Source organism: Gavialis gangeticus, unplaced genomic scaffold, assembly GCF_001723915.1.
Source record: "Gavialis gangeticus isolate Ggan-Ray unplaced genomic scaffold, GavGan_comp1, whole genome shotgun sequence".
Classification (NCBI taxonomy): domain Eukaryota; kingdom Metazoa; phylum Chordata; order Crocodylia; family Gavialidae; genus Gavialis; species Gavialis gangeticus.
Window position 1 is genome coordinate 64166577 of NW_017729031.1, and position 17267 is coordinate 64183843.

A 17267-nucleotide genomic window follows, 5' to 3' on the forward strand; every position below is an offset into this window, starting at 1 on the left:
ACTGCCCCACACTGTGTGGGGGGCTCTGCCATGAGCTCCCTGACTACCCCCCTGCTCTCCCAGACCCACTCCCCCCAGTTGCCCCATCCCCCCCAGTCCCAGCGTTGGCTCTTTAAAAAAAAAAAACCCAACTCACTGGCTCCTGCCAGGTGGGCAGGCAATCCCTGCTGCCCCCCCACTGCCCCACACTGCATGGGGGGCTCTGCCATGAGTCCCCAGAAGTCCTGAGGCTGCTGCACAGCGTGGGCAGTCAGGGGCAGTGGGGATCACCCCCCAGCTGTGGCAGCAGCCTGTGAGTGGGGGCTTTTTTTTTGAAAGAGCTGGGGCCAAGCAGGGCATCCATGTGGGGTGGGGGGAGGCTGGGAGAGTGGGCAGGGGTGCTCAGGGGGGCTGGGGGAGCAGGCAGGGGATGAGGCCTGGCAGGGATCCCCCCCATGGTCCCCTACTCCTTCCTCCAGCCTCCCCCTTCCCCACCCCCTACTTACCAGCACAGAGTCCAGGTCCAACTCCCCGCTGCAGTGAGCGGGGACTACCCAAAGCACCAAAGCTCTCCAAAACAATTAGGAGAGCTTTGAATTGATTTGGACCTTTTCATTGGTCTCCTGATTCAATTCAGATTCAGAGATTCAGCCACCGAATCAAGCTGAACTTCCTCCAAATTGAATCAGCACCCAAAGCTTCGCACAGCCCTAATGTTAACTTCTTGTGCATAACAACACACCAACCTCCTGAGACAGGCAGAATGGACAAGATAAAGACTCTGCCCGCTACCATACCTCACCATTTTATGCTGTGATCAAATCAGATTTCTAAATCTGATAGGGATCTGATTGGCTCAATATTAGTATGCAAGAACTCTTAGGAACATCCAGAGGCTGCAGAAATAGCATTGGTGATGGAGTAGATAGCTCTTTTCCTTATAAGTACAAATGACTCCACTGTGTGTCATCCTTCCCTCTTACCCAGGCATAGTAAACAGCACCTCACACAGCGTTCCTGCAGTGCACAGGAAGTGTTTTCTAAGGGTGCTGTTACAATTAGGATGTGCTTATAGGGGGAGAGGGGAGGTGGGGGGGCAGGGGCCGAGCCCCCAGGGGATACGGGGAAGGTGAGCCCCGAGGGACCAAGCATGGGTGGGGTGAATGGCAAGTGACTTGGGGGCTGAGGGGTGAGTCCTAAGGGACTGGGAGGTAGGAGGGCCAGGGGTGAACCCTGAAGGGTCAGGGGTGGGAAAGAAGAGCCCCAGGAGACAGGGGAGGTAGGGGAGCCCAGAATGAGAGCAAGAGGGGGGGGAATGAACCTGCAGAAGGGGAGGAAGGCAGGAATTTTTACCTTTAGGACTCCCCACTCTCCCTGATGCCACTTGGACCAGGAAAAAAGTGCCCAGTGGGAGTGATGCCTCCTGGGATGCTGGAGGACTATTCTCAACTAACCTCGTGGAGCAGTCTGACATGATTGTGACAAAAGCTCCCTAACACTAGCTGAAGATAATCTTCACCTAAAGAGGACTACTACTGAGGTAAGCACAGGGTATTTAGCTCATCTTTCCCTGCTTTAACATGCAGACACTCCCATTTTAGGAGCCCTTAACATATGTGAAAGGTAATGTATAACAACACTCTAAGGTACTCAACTTTCAATTTGCTGGATGCATCTACATATGCATTAAGGTGCTGTTGTTACTGTGCATTAAGTTTAGTACCTCTAATATGAGGTACTAACTAAATTCACAGTAATCAGCACTACTGCACAGTAACACCAGCACATGGACTTTTCATGATGCTTAATGCACAGTAGACTAATTGTACTGTGCATTAGCATGGCTTTTGCTGTGATGCAGTAATTCACAGTAGAATTAGTCTACTATGCATTAAGCATCTCATGTAGATACAACCACTGAAGCTCAATGTGGCATGCAATGTATGACAAAAACCCAGAATGAGAGAGACAAGTAATTATTCATTCAGCAACTTAAAGTGCTGTGGGTTTCATTCTTTTAGCATAAATTTCTGGTTATAGAACCTCAGCTTTATGAACCATTATTTCTGATTAAAATAATTTTCAGTCATAAAAAATGAGCTCCCCCTCCCCACCACAATGAGCGAGACCCTGCCAAATGAGCAATATTCAAGAAATATGCTAAGCCATATGCATATTTCTAGGTCACTGATTCTCAACCAGGGTGCCATAGCACCATGGGCTGCTTCCAGATCCTTTCAAGGATGCCAGATAATGTTTATACTGCTGGGTGCACAAACATGATTCACAAGATAAACCCACAGATTTCAACTAGGAATCTACAGTGTCAAAACCCTCTGCCCTGTTCTGGTCTTTCTGAGTTCTTTGCAACAGAATAGTTGATCTACTATTTTTCTGTTCAAAAATACCCAGTAAAGGCTAAGTCCCGGCAGGTTCCAAGGGGTGCCTTGAGTCTATCTAGGGGTGCCTCATGTTTAAAAAGTTTGAGACTGACTGTTCTAGGAACTACTCTTAATATTTTAATTAGAAATGGAAGAAGTGAAATGTCTCATGGCCTCAAAGTACAAAACCCATGTGGAAATTAGGTGGAAACACTAGTGTAACCAAGTCTCCTTAGTTTCCTTCAGTGGCAGGAAACTAAAGCCCAGATGCTTATTCTGATGCCATCCCTGGTCAGATAGTCACCCTCGATGCAATGGGGCCACTCAATCAATATTCCACACTACAAACAAGTGGGAAAAGTGTGGTAAAGATTAGCGATCAATGGAAGAGCACTCTCTTGTCTCCCTGACCTCACACATGTACATGCACACACTGGCTACAGTAATGGTTGAACACATGGGGAAGTAAATTGCTTTAGGAAATAGAGAAGAATAACATATTCCCCCCTCCCCTCGGGTCAGTGTGATATAAGGATGAACTCTAGTTCCAAGAGGCCCAGGTTAGTGCAGCCACATGCAGCCACAGCCATACCCAGTGTAAGGCCTTGAATGTGTGTGTGTGTGTGTGTGTGTGTGTGTGTGTGTGTGTGTGTGTGTGCGCGCGCGCACACAGTGATGTGAAGGACCCTCAAGCATGTGGAAGAGTCTGAGGTAATACTTGCTTTTTATTACTTTGTTTCAAACCTTATTCTAACCACAAATTCAGAATAATTTGTTAGTTAAAAATGGAATAGGACACAGTGCCTTCCTCTGAATTCATCAAGGGCACTCATATCATGTGGACATTTTGAGCCTGTTGTTGTTTGAATCCTAAAATTGTAGAGCACAGCTCATTTCAATAAAGCCTTTTATATTTAACCATATTATGCAGTTATGGTTCTTTCTTGATTATTCTTTGCTTTCTCAACTCATGTTCAGAATATGACCTTCCTTACTAATGTCAACTTTTTCTATGTATTTCTGTTATCAAATTATATCTGCTTAATATGTTTGAAATAAATGATGGAAATAAGATTTCTTTTAGTGACAAATGATTGGGTTCTTAAAGTTCTGATTATGCTAAGTGCCTGAAATATGTGGGAGGCACTGTAAGCGAAGAAGCATAATTACCTATTCAAAAAGAAATGGTAAGTAGTTTCTACACAGACATTTATTTCATTTCCTAGTAAAAATTTCTACAACTGGCAATATATATCTTTTTAAATTATTCAGAACGTATACTAGTTTGGCTGCTGTGTTTTGGTATTTTAGGCTAAATAATTTCTTACTAAATATCAAACAATTATTATTGGAAGGATTATATTTATTCATATCATGTGTTTTTTATTTGATGACACTTCAGTTTCTACACATGCTTGAAGAAGGGGCATTTCTACACTATCGGCTCAAAACAGGAACTTATTTGGGTGTTTCATGGTTGCCAGAGATTAACACAGATGTGACAGATATGGCTGCAGCTCCACTCTGGACAACTTCATTAGCCTGAGATGTGTTTTGTGATGCAATGTTACCATTTAATGGATCTGTGGGTTGTGTTTCTTGCTGTGCCTTGGTGAGATCTTTCTGGTTTGGATCAGAGTTAATGAATTTCTCCAAGCTGGATTCACTAGGAGAAGAGTCGAAAGTGATTACTTGTAGGACGATGGTTCTAGGAGTAGAGGGTCTTGGTACAGCTGTGCCATCACATCCCTGACTACTCTCATTTTGTGTCCTTGCTGCTTCTTCCTGTAATTGTGCATCTGTAGACTTTCTGCTTTGGTCTTTTTGTTCACCAACATTTCTCACAAGTTCTTCTACAAAAAGGGAACAAAATATGTAAATTAGATATTAAATATATGCCATAACAGATTTGATTTAAAAAGCGTGGCTCTGTGTTAGAGTTGGAGTAGGAAACATTGTGTCCATGTACTACTGCTGGAAACTCTTTTATCATTTTTAGAGTTAGTACATGTGCTCTAGCTTGTTAAAATGGGGTTGGATTGTGGTCACAGTTATGTAAGTGCAACTGAAGGTGTGGTGGCTGTCTGTGAAGCCTCATATCTCAACTCCAGATGGAATCTGTGCTTCCATCTGCAGCTGAAGTATGAGGCTTTCAGAGAACAACATCATATACATAGAAATAACGGTAACAGGGACAGGCCATTCCTGAGTGCAATCCACATTTAGCAATGATAACTAAGCAATCAGCACAAATCTCTATAACTCCCATGGCAGATAGGCTGGGAAAAGGGGACATCAGAAGTAAGAAGTGCTGTAGAAGCTCTGAAGGAAAAGGAATGATCATTTAAAGGAAAAAGGAAAAGAAGGAAGAGCACTTTGAGGAAAGACACAAAACTGTTGGCACAAAAGTGAGCTTAGGAAGAGAGAAGTTTAGGGGTGACGCTGGTGTTAGTACAGTGCTACTACTGTTGCTGATATAACAGTAACAGGGCAGTGGGGGAAAAAACTTAGGATAATAAATGCCTCAGGGACAAAAAAGAAAGGAAAAGAAAAGGGGTCAAGAACTAGAGAAAAACATTAGGAAGATGGCACAGAACTGAAAAGTGGGGAGTTCAGAAGGACAGAACTGAGCAGGAGACAGAGCTTGGTAAGAGAAGCTGAAGGATGGAAAGAGCAGGTGATGGAGATTTGTGAAGGATGACACAGAGCACACACTTTGGAAAGTATGTGGGGAACCCGATAAGTTTAGCTCTTACAGACTCACAGACTACACGAAGGGCCAAATGGCAAATGTTGTCTGCTTCCTACTTTCAACTTTGGAATACCTCTGTATTTCCAAGAAACATGTAAATAGTGGAATAGATTGCCCAGGGAAGTTGCAAACTGTACATTGCTAGAAGTGTTCAAGAAGACACTGGACAGCCACTGGTTGGGGATGATCTAGGTGTAGTTATGCCTAGCTTCTACTATGGGTATTTCTCATGCTCCTGGGCTTTGCTGGTTGCCCTGCCACATGTGTCAAGGTGTATCCTTTCTGCCACGTGTCAGGGTGTCTTCAAAGTTTGCTCAGAGGGATTGGGTGTTGACTACAGAAAAGGCTTAGGACTTGCCAGTGCTCCTGCTGGGACCAATACCAGAGGTTCGTGGCTAGAGGGTCTTGCCCCTGTGCTCAAGATCAGACCGACTGCCATACTTGGGGTAAGAAAAGATTTCTACCCCATTGTCAGATTGGTATGGACTATGGAGTTTTCCCTCCCTCTACCTGGGATCTCTTGAGCATATATTGACAACATTTCATAGAAGCAAGATGTTGGCTGCCACCGTTTCCCTGCTTTATCTATGACAGATTAGGGTATTAAGTCTGTCATGTCAGGTTTAACAGTAATTTTAGGTAGAGTTTAGATTATGGATTGTATAGGATGGTTTGGATAGGGATGATTCTGCCTCAGGCAGGGAGTTGGACTAAATGATCTTTGGAGTTTTCTTCCAGTCCTACTTGTCTATGACACAATGATTCTAAAATTCACAACCTCTAAAATCCATAAGTCCACAAACTCCCTGATTTTTTATGTGAATTCTTAAAATTTGCATAATTTTATGGTGCTCACCATTATTAAAAGAAGAAATCAGCCAGAACTATTGTCCCTGATCTGCTAGCATGATATTAGCTTTTAACTGGAACAAACTTTGGTTCTGTAATTGACAAAACCTAAAGCCTGACTAAAGCTGATCATGTATTATTATGGAAAGGTAGACAGGTATCTGCAGCACACTTTGTAATCACATCTCTTTCATGACCAGTATTTAAGGGTTCCAGATCACAACTCTTCTGAATCCTCAGGGCAGGTACTTTTGGACCACAAATCAATCTATGATTTGGAGACAGTAAAAAATGTTCCCTCCAAATCTGAGACAATTTCGCTACCTTTTGCATGGACAATTGAAAAATAGCCATTTCATTTCTTCTTTGTTAGTTCTTAGAGTGATTTTTTGGATGCTAGAGCTCAACAAATACTTCAAATTCAATTTCTAATTTGGTTTCCTGTCCAGACTGTTTACAAAATATTAGAGACTTCCTTCTGGATCATGAGTCTTAAGGGGCCTTCTGATCCCTGCCTAGCTACTGTTTCTTCCAGAGACTAACACACAGCTGCTGGTCAGAACTAGCTAAGTTAAAAGGTATTTAGAAATGTAGCTGCAGTTTGAAAGCAATTTGATGCAATTCTACCAAGTAATGCTAATTACAGCAGCTGCTGTCCAGCTTATAATCTGTCTACCTAAGTCTCCTGTCCCAAAGACTCTGATTTACATACCATGCTTGCCTGTGAATAAATGCTTCCATACGGCAGAGCTACAACGGTTTTTCATTGACGTTATAAAAAACCCAAGGGAATACCAAGAAAAAAATCTAATCTAATCAAAATATAGTTAAGATACATAAATAAACTGAGGCGTAAACTTTAAGGGAGCGTGTGGTAATCAAAATATAAGATGGAAAGAAGGAAATTTCAAATTAAGGTGATACTGATAAAAATCAGATGCTGGAAAGTATGTTCAGCCAGGGTAATTCAAACAATTCGATGCTGCCTTTGCTGTGCTTCCAGAGAATGAACAGAAACTTGATATACTTCTCCCTCCATAATATAATATCGGGACAAAGTTAAGGTTAAGTGTTCTTAAAAAAAAGGATGTCAATACTTTCCACTTTTTTAATGTTTAGTGTATAATTTTAATATAGTATTCCAATTCTTTTTAAAAAAGTGTTTCTTTTTTACATTTCCAATACTTAAAAAGTCATACTTTTAATAACTAAATAATCTTACCTCAAAATGAACCTTTTCTTTTTTGGAAAAAAATTAAGAGCAATGCAATCTTCACATTCCTGAGCTGGTATTTCAGGATACTTCAGAACAAAGATTTAGTTTGCTATGCTGTAATAGGTAGCTATGATATTCATATTCAGAGGTGTAATTAGCCTGTATTGTGCCCTGGGTATGGTGGCACACAATACAAAAGCACTGGCCAGAGGGTCACAGGTGCAGGAAGGGGAGAGGACTTGTCACCTTTTTTGCTGCCAATATATATTGAACAGCCATTTAAACAGATTTTCAGTAGCAAAGAAAGGAGGTGGCATTTTCTCCCCACAGCAGCAAGTCTCCAGCTGTCGCTCCTGCACCATGCACTTCCGCTGCTGCTCTATTCTCACTCCTGCCAGAGCTGGAGCTGCTGTTTTTGCACAAAAGGTTCAGGTGCACAGGGAAGGCTGAGAGGAGGGAACAAGCGTTGGGAGGGTGAGGCACCACTCCAGCTCCATCCCAGCACCCTACTTAGGCAGAACCTGAAGCTCATGCCCCACTCACCCACTCATTGTTACACAACTGCCAAACAATCTCACATGTCTGACTGACTCAATTTATAGAACCAAATATTTAAAATATTAATATCTGTTTCCTTTAGAAACTGATTAATTCTCTCAATCTTGAGATCATAGAGGAAACATAAATATTTAATTTGAACAATGCTGAAGGCCTGTTCTTATTATACTGGACTCTTGTTTTAAGACTGACTTTGAGTGACTGAGATCCATTACTGAGTTTTTGGTTGTAGCCCTGTTGGTCTAAGAACATAGGCAGGCAAGAACATACTCTGGTTAGATATGATATCTTTTATTAGACCAGCTAAGTAGTTAGAAAAAAGTTCTTAGCAAGCTTTCAGGTGCAGTCTCTGCAGAGACTCCCTATGCCTGATGAAGGGTGACTGCATCCGGAAGCTTGCTATGAACTTTTTTCCAACTACTCAGTTGGTCTAATAAAAGATATCACATCTAACCAAAGAACCTTTCCTGCCTGAGGTCAGTTATTTATTTATCTATGCATTTATACTAGGCTTATCATACACATGTCTGAGTGCCTGGGTCATAGGACACCCTTCTTACAAAGTAGGAGAGTTACTATCCTACTGTGGTTGTGCCTCTGCTCTTAGGGCTGACCCACAATGTAGAAGTTAACCAGTTTGAAACACCTAAGACTGTTTTCTATGCCAGGCTGCACTGACTAAATATCACAACTAAATTTATTTAGCTGCACTGGCCAAATACCAGCAGAACATCATATGTTTAGTTACACTGGTGCAACTTTGTCCATAGACCATCCGTAAAAGAAGTCTGTATAAATGAAAACATTATTTCCTATTCTAAGTATGCAAAAAAAAATCCATGGAAATCTCAGAAATGTGGATTGGAAATGGTAGAGAAATGTTGACATTTTTATGGTGACTATTCTGTGCCTACTCAACCTGACATCCTTCTTATCTCTACAGTCAAAAAATATTATACAATGTTTTCTCTTCTACAGTACTATCACCCCTTAGCAAAATTTTAACTCAGTTTACACAGTAACAGGTCCTGGTCTCACTCCTATCAACACTACTGGCAAACTACCACAAGCTTCAGTGACAGCTGGACCAGGGTGAGAGCATAATTTTTTGTCAATCCTTCCTAAGCCTGTGTGTGTTTTTCACCTTTAGAGAAATCCATATTCATGGCTCCACTGGGGTTTATGCTACAGTTATTGCTTAATCTATCTTGAGATCTGAGCAGTGATTACCGTTCCACAGTGATAAAATTTCCATGTCACTCTTAGTCAAAGCTGCCTGAAAAAAAGAGAAGTTATTTGTCTGTTCTGGAAAAGTTTCAGCAGAGCAACCCAAGGGACTGGTTAGTGCACAGGATTCACGTTGAGGATCATCATGTATGTACTGCTCTATGATGATATCATCACTCTCATTAGGACCCAAATTCCTCGTCCTCGGTATCATGTCTCTCATCTCTCGTATATCTGACTCTATGTCCTGACCCACTTTGCTCCATGCAGCTTCATTCCCTATGAAATCCTCTGCAAAAGAGGAATAGAAAGAGATAAATAAAACTAGATCCTAAACAGATACAGTTTCTTAACTATGTATGGATTATGCTATATGCTAATGAGAAAACATGATCTGTGGCTACCCATAACAATTAAAAATATCCTTCTTTTTATGTAGGAGCTATATGTTTATAGTGAAGGATTAATAAAGAAACATAATCAAAGTTATTTTCTGCCTAATACTAACACCCAGCTATCTCATCTGATCACACTGGTTTAACAGATAAACTAGTCCTAAACGATGCTGGAGTTTGGAAAGGAGTTTTTTGTCTAAAATTTAACTGGGGCAAGTTTCAGGTGGTATTGGTAGGGTAACAGAAGTAGAGCTGACATTTCAGTTCTGTAATGGTCTCTGGTTCTGCTCACTCAGCAGCTGGGAGCCCTCACCACAGTGGTTTTGCTGAGAGCCTATACTAGCAAGACTCTGACCTAGTTACCCTGTGGCACAGTTTTTAGGAGAGTAAAGCTCTGCCCCTTTAAAAGCATCTACTACCATGGGCAGCCAGAACCAGAGCTCAGAAACACTGCATCCACCTGGCTCTAGCCTGATCACTTCCAGCACAGATTGGCAAAGGGTGTCTGCCATGTAAACATGCACCCTGCTTCTCTCATCACCCTGTAGCAGCCAGAAGCCAGCTGCTTCTCTCCCTGGAAAGCTGGATCAAAATCCCTAGAATTTTCCTTGGAGAAATGCAACTAGGTGGTTGGCAAAGAATATATTGACAGCCATCATTGTGGGGATATATATACCAAGTGTGATACACTGGCATGGTGGAGGACTTGTTAGACCCTTGGTTGTTCCTAGATAATGACAAAGCAGTTTTTCTCCATTTGTTCCTGATGAAAAAGCTTTAACTTTTCTTATTGACTGTGTCTCTCATTGAAGTTACCTAGTCTTTGGAGACCTCAAATCAAGGCTACAGAAATGCATTCTCTGTGGAGAGCACACAAAGCTGGAGCTAATACAGACAAAATGTAGCCAGTCATTTATGACGCAATGCTATAGGTAGAATCCATTACTGTTGTTCTCTGCCATGAAACACTGGCTTCCAGAGCCTTAAACTTCCTAACTTGCCAGGATCCTTACTTTTGTGGACTACTTTGGCCATTAGGTAGGGAGAAGGATAATTGTGGCTGTTATTGTAAGGGCATGAGGCATAACCAGTTCAGGATATATATCAGGTCTACTAAAACACTAAAAAAACCCTTTTTTCTGCCTTGTAAGAGATCAGTGTTATTCAGTGGGCTGCTTGTTTCTTTGCAATGGAAACTACTTCTCTGATTGGGATGGTTCAGACATTATTCAAATATTTTTTCTGGGCATATGGCTGTGCATGCCATCCATAAAGGACTGTGGGAGAGAAAAAAAAAAAAGAAAAAGAGAAGGGAGCACCTACTTAATGCACTGTCTTCTTCTATTCATGTCAGTGTCTATCAGGTGGCGTCCCCTGCCAGAAGGCTACTGGGTGTGAAGGCTCAGCTGTAAGATCTGTCTTGGCAAAGTCTATACTTTTCTCCTTTTAGTATGTGAGATTTAAACCACAGCCATTTTTATTTCTGGGCTCTTTCTAATATAAAAAATTAAATCACAATCTCCCTAAAATTACTAAAATTAACAGGATCATTCCTAGTACTTCAAATATGCTGTAGCTTTTTCAAAATAATTTTGTTTTGTTATTTCATATGCAGTATGATCACCAGTCACAAGAAGAAAACAGTGATCTGTAGCCGAGACATTGACTGTACAGTTGCTACTGTACAACTAAATGACTGTGCAGTAACCCAAGTTATTGTACAGTAGCACCAATGAACATCTTTTTTGTGATGCTACTGCACAGTAGCCTACTATTACTGTGCTGTAGTGTCATGTCATGGTTGTTGCCACGCAACACTACCGTGCAGTAGTGCATCGGGCTACTGCATAGTCAGTGTCTCATGTAGATGTGGCCTGTGTGTCTGAAACAATGCAGTCATTTTGGCCTTCAACAGCTGCCTCAGACATCTTCATTAGTGCAGGGAGTTTCTTTTTCTTCCCATTTTCTGGGGGTTTACTCTTTCTTCCATTAAGTCTTACATGCAGTCACCTTCTTTCTGGTTCAGCAAGCCTGAGACTGGAAATCAAGCCCTGATCTCTTGCATGTCAGTGTAGGATGGGATTATTAGTCTTGCCTTCATGGTTGTAAATTTGACTGGAAAGGCATCCATAATATTGATCACTTAACCATTCGTTTTTAATTTAACCATTTATTTTTCTGGATAGATATGGCTACCTCTCAGACAGGTTGTTTTACAAATAAAATATTAAAACACCCCATCCTATTTCTAATGATAGTTTATAATGCCTTCTCAGAATTTTCCAGTTCAATAAGGCCAACAGTGTCTTGCCTTATTGCTGATTACAGCAAAAAAAACCTTGAACCCTTTCTTTAGTTGAAATTATCTTATCCAAAAGGTGACTTTCATTTTCTCATCATCGTTCAGTAAATAGAAGCACAGACCTCCCTTCATCACTGTAGAGGCATCAAAGGCACTGCAAGTAGCACAGACTGTTTTGCACCCTACACTAAGCCACTGAAGCAAAACAATAAGATAATATGAGCTCCCTTCAGAAGTTAGACTCCTCTAGCTAGAAACCAATTTGCACCTATGCATAAACATAATTTTGTCTCTGGATTTATTAGAGTTCGACCCAGGTGGAAATGTAAGGATTACCATATGACTCTGTTGTTTCCATAATATCACTGTCTTGTGGCTGTAGGAGCTCTGATGGGTCTGCATTATAAACTAAAATGTTGACTTCCATTGGCTCAGCTATATTACTATCAGAAGACTGTGGTACAAAACTAGCTGGAACACTTGCTGGTGGAGTTGAGACAGGATAGGGTTTAACAGATTGTGAAGAACTTTCTCTACAGCTTGGTACTTCCTGTACTTCTGCTCTTCTACTATCTTGGATTGCAGATCTTTCTTTTCCTGAAATGTGAAGGTGAATAAGAGAGAAAGTATACCTTCAACCACCATCATCAATTATAGGTCTTGTAAGATATTACTAACTAAAATTACCACTCCACTAGAGAATCTACTAACAAGTCTTGGTGTACAGAAGAAAAAAATAGAAAGTCAAAGTACCCCAAGTACATCTAGATACATCTTATATTACAGCCACTTAAAGATATTTAAAATCTTATACTGTAAAACTCCAGTAGATCAAATTGTTGCAGAATCTAATTGTTCCTTCATTATCAATTGCAGCAGATAAATTAAATTAATTTACTTAACGCAACCACAGTGGCACTGAAGCAATTTAAAACTAACAGCTTACTAAATTAGAGAAATAGAAGAGTCTATTTCCCATGCAGGTGTGACTATTTTAGGGATTATAATGATTAGTACTTTCCAAGTACAGACTCCATTTTGATTGTATTACTTGTCTGCCTTCTTTGCTACCTTTTTACCTCTATTTTTGGACCAAAATTTCAAGGGCTGTGTCATAACATGGTCTTTAGACATTGATGCTCTTCTATCTTAACAGAAATCAAGAACAAAGAAAGTGGCTAGACAAAGAAAATAAGTTCTCAGGCTGGTAACTGAGAAATGGCTCATGTAGGTGGGCTGTTGAAAACATGACAAGGCAGTCTCTTACTAGCCATCTTAGAAGGATGAAGAAGAAACAAGAAGCCAAAAACAGGGGTGTGAAGGAGGAGAGACAAGACTATCCTGAACAGTCTAGAGGGCTCTGACTTCAGTTCAAACAGTATTCCAGGAATCAAGGGGAAATTGAAGCAGGAGAAGGCACTTAAGTGGAACTGTTATGTCTCTTATTATGCCCATTTTGCAAAATCTTTGAGCTTTGTGCTTCAGCTACCATGTCTTTCTATAGAATGAAGAATGGTAAATCAGAGTGTCCGTGAGGTTGGAGCTTTGGGAAATGCTGTACTTAAGCCATTTGAATGTCCTGGGAAATAAGCTGGTGCTGGGGGTTGGACCTTGAGATGCCCAGGAAGTATGCTACAGAAATAGAGTGAGTGAGACAGAGAGCGATATGTAGTGCTGGAACCTACATTAAGCAAGAGAAGTTGGTTGTGGGCCTATCTTGTGCGATTCAAAAACCTGTAACCTTGGTGAGTGCTCCAAAGGGACAGTTTGACCGGGCCTAAAACTACAGCACGTATGATATACCCTGCCCATCCTGACCATTGGCAGTGGACAGTAAATTTTATTTTTTTTCTCTATAATACAGTAGAGAGTTGATTATCTAGAAAAATCAGTTAACCAGAAGGTTTTGTATTAACATCAGCAGCAGCACGAAGTTGGGTTTTGCTTGTTGGTGAGACACCTGTGCATTATTTACTTACTAGTGCTTTGAGATTTTAAAACACTGCACAGTATCATACATTTATTTCTTGTTGGTTTTAATATTTGCTGTACAGTACATTAAAGTATAGTTTTCAGCACTTCATACTGTGGTGTTTGATTATCTAAAAATTATCCAGAATTATCGTGATACTATGCCAGATAATTCAAGGCCTACTGTATTTCTATCATTACGGACTTCCTGAAACTGCAATTCACATATTTTGTGGGAATCACAAAATCTGGCATTGCCCATGAAAGTGGGCAATGTCAGTGAAATCTGTGAAATCTGCAGGGGGGGAAAAAGCAAACTTACTGAAATTAAAATACTGGATTCCCAGAGGGAGCCAGCAGTGCTCTCGCCCAGCTCCGCAGCCTGCCAGAAAGAGAAGGTGGGGTGGAGAGGGTCTGCTCACATACAAAGGCCAGCCCAAGACAGCTGCTGCCCCTGTGGCTTGCTGCTGATTGGCTGAGCAGGCTGCCTGTCATGTAGCCCTGCTCCGCTCCACCAGTCAGCAGCAAGGGGTGGGTCTTCATGACAGACAGCCCTCACAATCAATCAGTGCTGATGGGCAGGGCTGGATGATGGACAGCCTTTGCAGCCAATCAGCAGTGAGGGGCAGAGCTACTGGGGCCTTTTGGCCAATCAGAAGCATGAGGGGCCCTTGCTGTGATCAGCCCAAGAAAATGGTGGTAGGTCCCACAATTCCCCCACTAAATCAGCTAGCCACCTCCTTGAGTGAGGCAGATCCCTACCTATAATCCATATCTTAACCTTTTGTGAATATGTGTGTGTGTGCGTGTGTATGCATGCACACATACTCACATCTGTACAAATACACATACAGCCTTCTCCTCACTTCTAGTTTCTGAAACAAAGTTTATCACAGTATATGACATCATAAATACCATAAATTCTATTGTAATGTTTGTAATCTGTGACACTTTTGAGGCAAAAACACATCATGTTTGAGATTTCTTCAGACAACCTCAAAGAACCAACTGTTTCATTGATAGACAAAATGTTTTTTATAGAAGGTTCATTCAAAATGTGTGCTGAATGGCTGCCTAATGCTGTTAATGAAAACATTTAGCATCTAGGGCTTAATTCTATTTCCAGTTTTCTTTTGGAGTTGAGCCTTTAAGTGGCAGTCCCTTAAAAAGATTAGGACATCCAGAGTGTTGTAGAGCAGTGGTCTCCAAACTTTTTTGATCGCGCACCCCTATCAGTAAAAAAATTTTTGAGCACGCACCCCCAATATATGTATATTTCTATAAATATAAATAAAAGTTCTAATATTTTCTTCCCACACCCCAATGGATCATCTTGTGCACCCCCTGGGGTGCATACACCCCACTTTGGAGACCACTGCTGTAGAGAATGGAAAACATTTTAAAAGAACATACTAAGGAAATGGCTATATAATTCACTTTCAGACTGGACATATATCTACATAGTAAGTTCATGGGTACATAATTATGCATACAGAATAATATATTTTTCCAACCTAATAATAATGATCTAGAAATTATAACTTTGGATCATAGTATCATAGGAAAATAGGCCTGGAAGGGACCTTATGGATGCCTCCTGATGAGCAGGAATGTGCGTTTCCCTGGGGACAAGGAGCAGTGGCACATCTTGTGCTGCTGCTACTTGCCCCTGGCGAAAGCCCAAGCCACACACACTCTGGCGTGAGGCGGGTTACTCCAGGTGGGGTAGGGGAGGCTGCAGCCAGCAACTGTGCTGGTCCCAGCAGCCTTATCTTGGGTTCTGGGGGCCTCCAGAAGCTGCAGCCACCTGGGCAGTGGCTGGAGTATGGCTTCAACCAGCAGTCCCTGATTTTGGGCAGTGTGCACTGCAACCAAGAGCGCTGCCTCATTTTTGGCATGGTTTTTTTTTTGACACCAGAATCACCCAGAGTCACCTCCCCGCCCTCCCCCCCCCCACTGCAAAGTAGCACAGCAGGGAACACCTGCATGTGTGGTGTGTCACGCTACAGACGGGTCTGTGGTGCCACATGCCTCACATCCATGCTCATCTGGATGCAGCTCATGGGTGCGTACAGACAAGCGCGCACATCCCTGTTGCCCTGCCTCAAACCCCTTTGAGGCAGAGCAACAGGCACGTGCAGGAACAAAAAAAAGGTCCCTGTGCTACAAACTTGTAAAATCAGAAAATCAGACCCCTAGATATCTAGGGATCGAAAAAGCCATACCACAATAGAGCGGAGCAAGGCACGGTTCAAGACCATGGCAGGAGCCAATCCTCCAAAAGAGACGCTCTGGTTTTGGCAAGAGTGTCTCTTTGGTGTTCCTGCTGCCCCCAGTGCTGTCCAAGGAAAGTACAGGGGGAGTTTCATGGGTGTCGGTGGGGTGAGGGGTGGCAGGGGGATGTGGGGGGAGTTTGGAGAGTGAGGGGGGGATGTCCCTGGGGCTGCGGGACCAGGCCCAGATCCCTGAGGCTCGCTTGTCTGGCTTTGCACGGGAGTGGGTCACACGGCTCCGGGAGGTGTGCACAGGAGCCACGCCACCCTGAGCCCTGTGACCCGCTTCCATGCAAGACTGGACTAGCGAGCCACATGGGGCTGGGCCAGGTCCTCACCCCCCGACACCCCACAAGCAGAGGGGGCAAAGGTGGGAGCCAGCCCTGGGGCCCGGCCCATGCTGACAGGAGCCGGTGCGGCATGTGGTTCCCACGTGCTGCGCTGGGTCCTGCCATGGCTGGGACCTTCCTATAGCTCCAGGACCTGGCCCAGCATGTGGGGACCGCACGGAGCAGAGCCAGGTCCTGCTGGCCCTGGGGCTGCTCATGCTGCCTGGCAGCTGGGTAGCACGAGCAGCCCCAAGGCCGGCAAGACCTGGCTTGGCTCCGCATGGTACCCATGCACTGAGCCAGGCCAGGGAACACAAGCTGCCTGGGGCTGGCAGGATGCAGCTCAGCTCCACATGGTCTCCATGCACCGGGCTGGGCTGGGAAGCACGAACTGCGTGGTCTCCAGGTGTCTCATGTTCCCTGACCCAGCCTGGTGCGCGGGGACCGTGCGGAGACGAGCCAGGTCTTGCTGGCCTCGGGGCTGCTCATGCTGCCTGGCTTCCAGGTGGCACGAGCAGCCCCAGGGCCAGCAGGACCTGGCTTGACTCTGCATGGTCCCTGCACACTGGGCCAGGTCCTGCAGCTATAGGAAGGGCCTGACCGTGGCAGAACCGGGTGTGGCACTTGGGAACCGCATGCTGTGCCGGCTCCTGCCAGCATGGGCTGGGCCCCAGGGCCAGCTCCCACCTTTGCCCCCTGTGCCTGCGGGGGGGTGGGGTGAGGACCTGGCCCAGCCCCATGTGGCTCACTAGTCCAGCCTTGCATTGGAGTGGGTCACAGGGCTCCAAGAGGCATGACTCCTGTGCACACCTCCTAGAGCCATGCGACCTGCTTTAGTGCAAACCCAGACTAGCAAGCCTCAGGGATCTGGGCCCAGCCCAGCTGGGCTGCAAAGGGGCCCCAGGACCCGGCAGGGCCTGGCACATGGTCCCCGCATGTCGCATTGGGTCCTTTCACCATGGGCCCAGCCTGGCTGGGCTGCAGAGGGGGCCCAGGACCTAGCTGGGCCTGGCACATGGTCCCCGCATGTCGCAT

At 43.7% G+C, this 17267-nt stretch overlaps 1 protein-coding gene across 5 annotated transcripts in view; it reads right to left on the reverse strand.

The window, feature by feature from the left end:
* PDE1A (phosphodiesterase 1A) overlaps window positions 1–17267 on the reverse strand; it is a 480938-nt gene that overhangs the window by 33794 nt on the left and 429877 nt on the right. The window contains exons 15-17 of one of the 5 annotated variants that reach the window (XM_019523052.1): window positions 11996–12256; window positions 8966–9253; window positions 3932–4213 (exon numbers count right to left, since the gene is read on the reverse strand). The exons of 1 other annotated variant lie outside the window; for it this stretch is intronic. In XM_019523052.1, coding sequence (XP_019378597.1) covers window positions 3932–4213; window positions 8966–9253; window positions 11996–12256 — 831 coding nt within the window. Of the gene's footprint in view, window positions 1–3029; window positions 4214–8965; window positions 9254–11995; window positions 12257–17267 lie in introns of those variants that run through there. 3 more of the 5 variants (XM_019523053.1, XM_019523054.1, XM_019523055.1) reach the window with 3 other exon arrangements.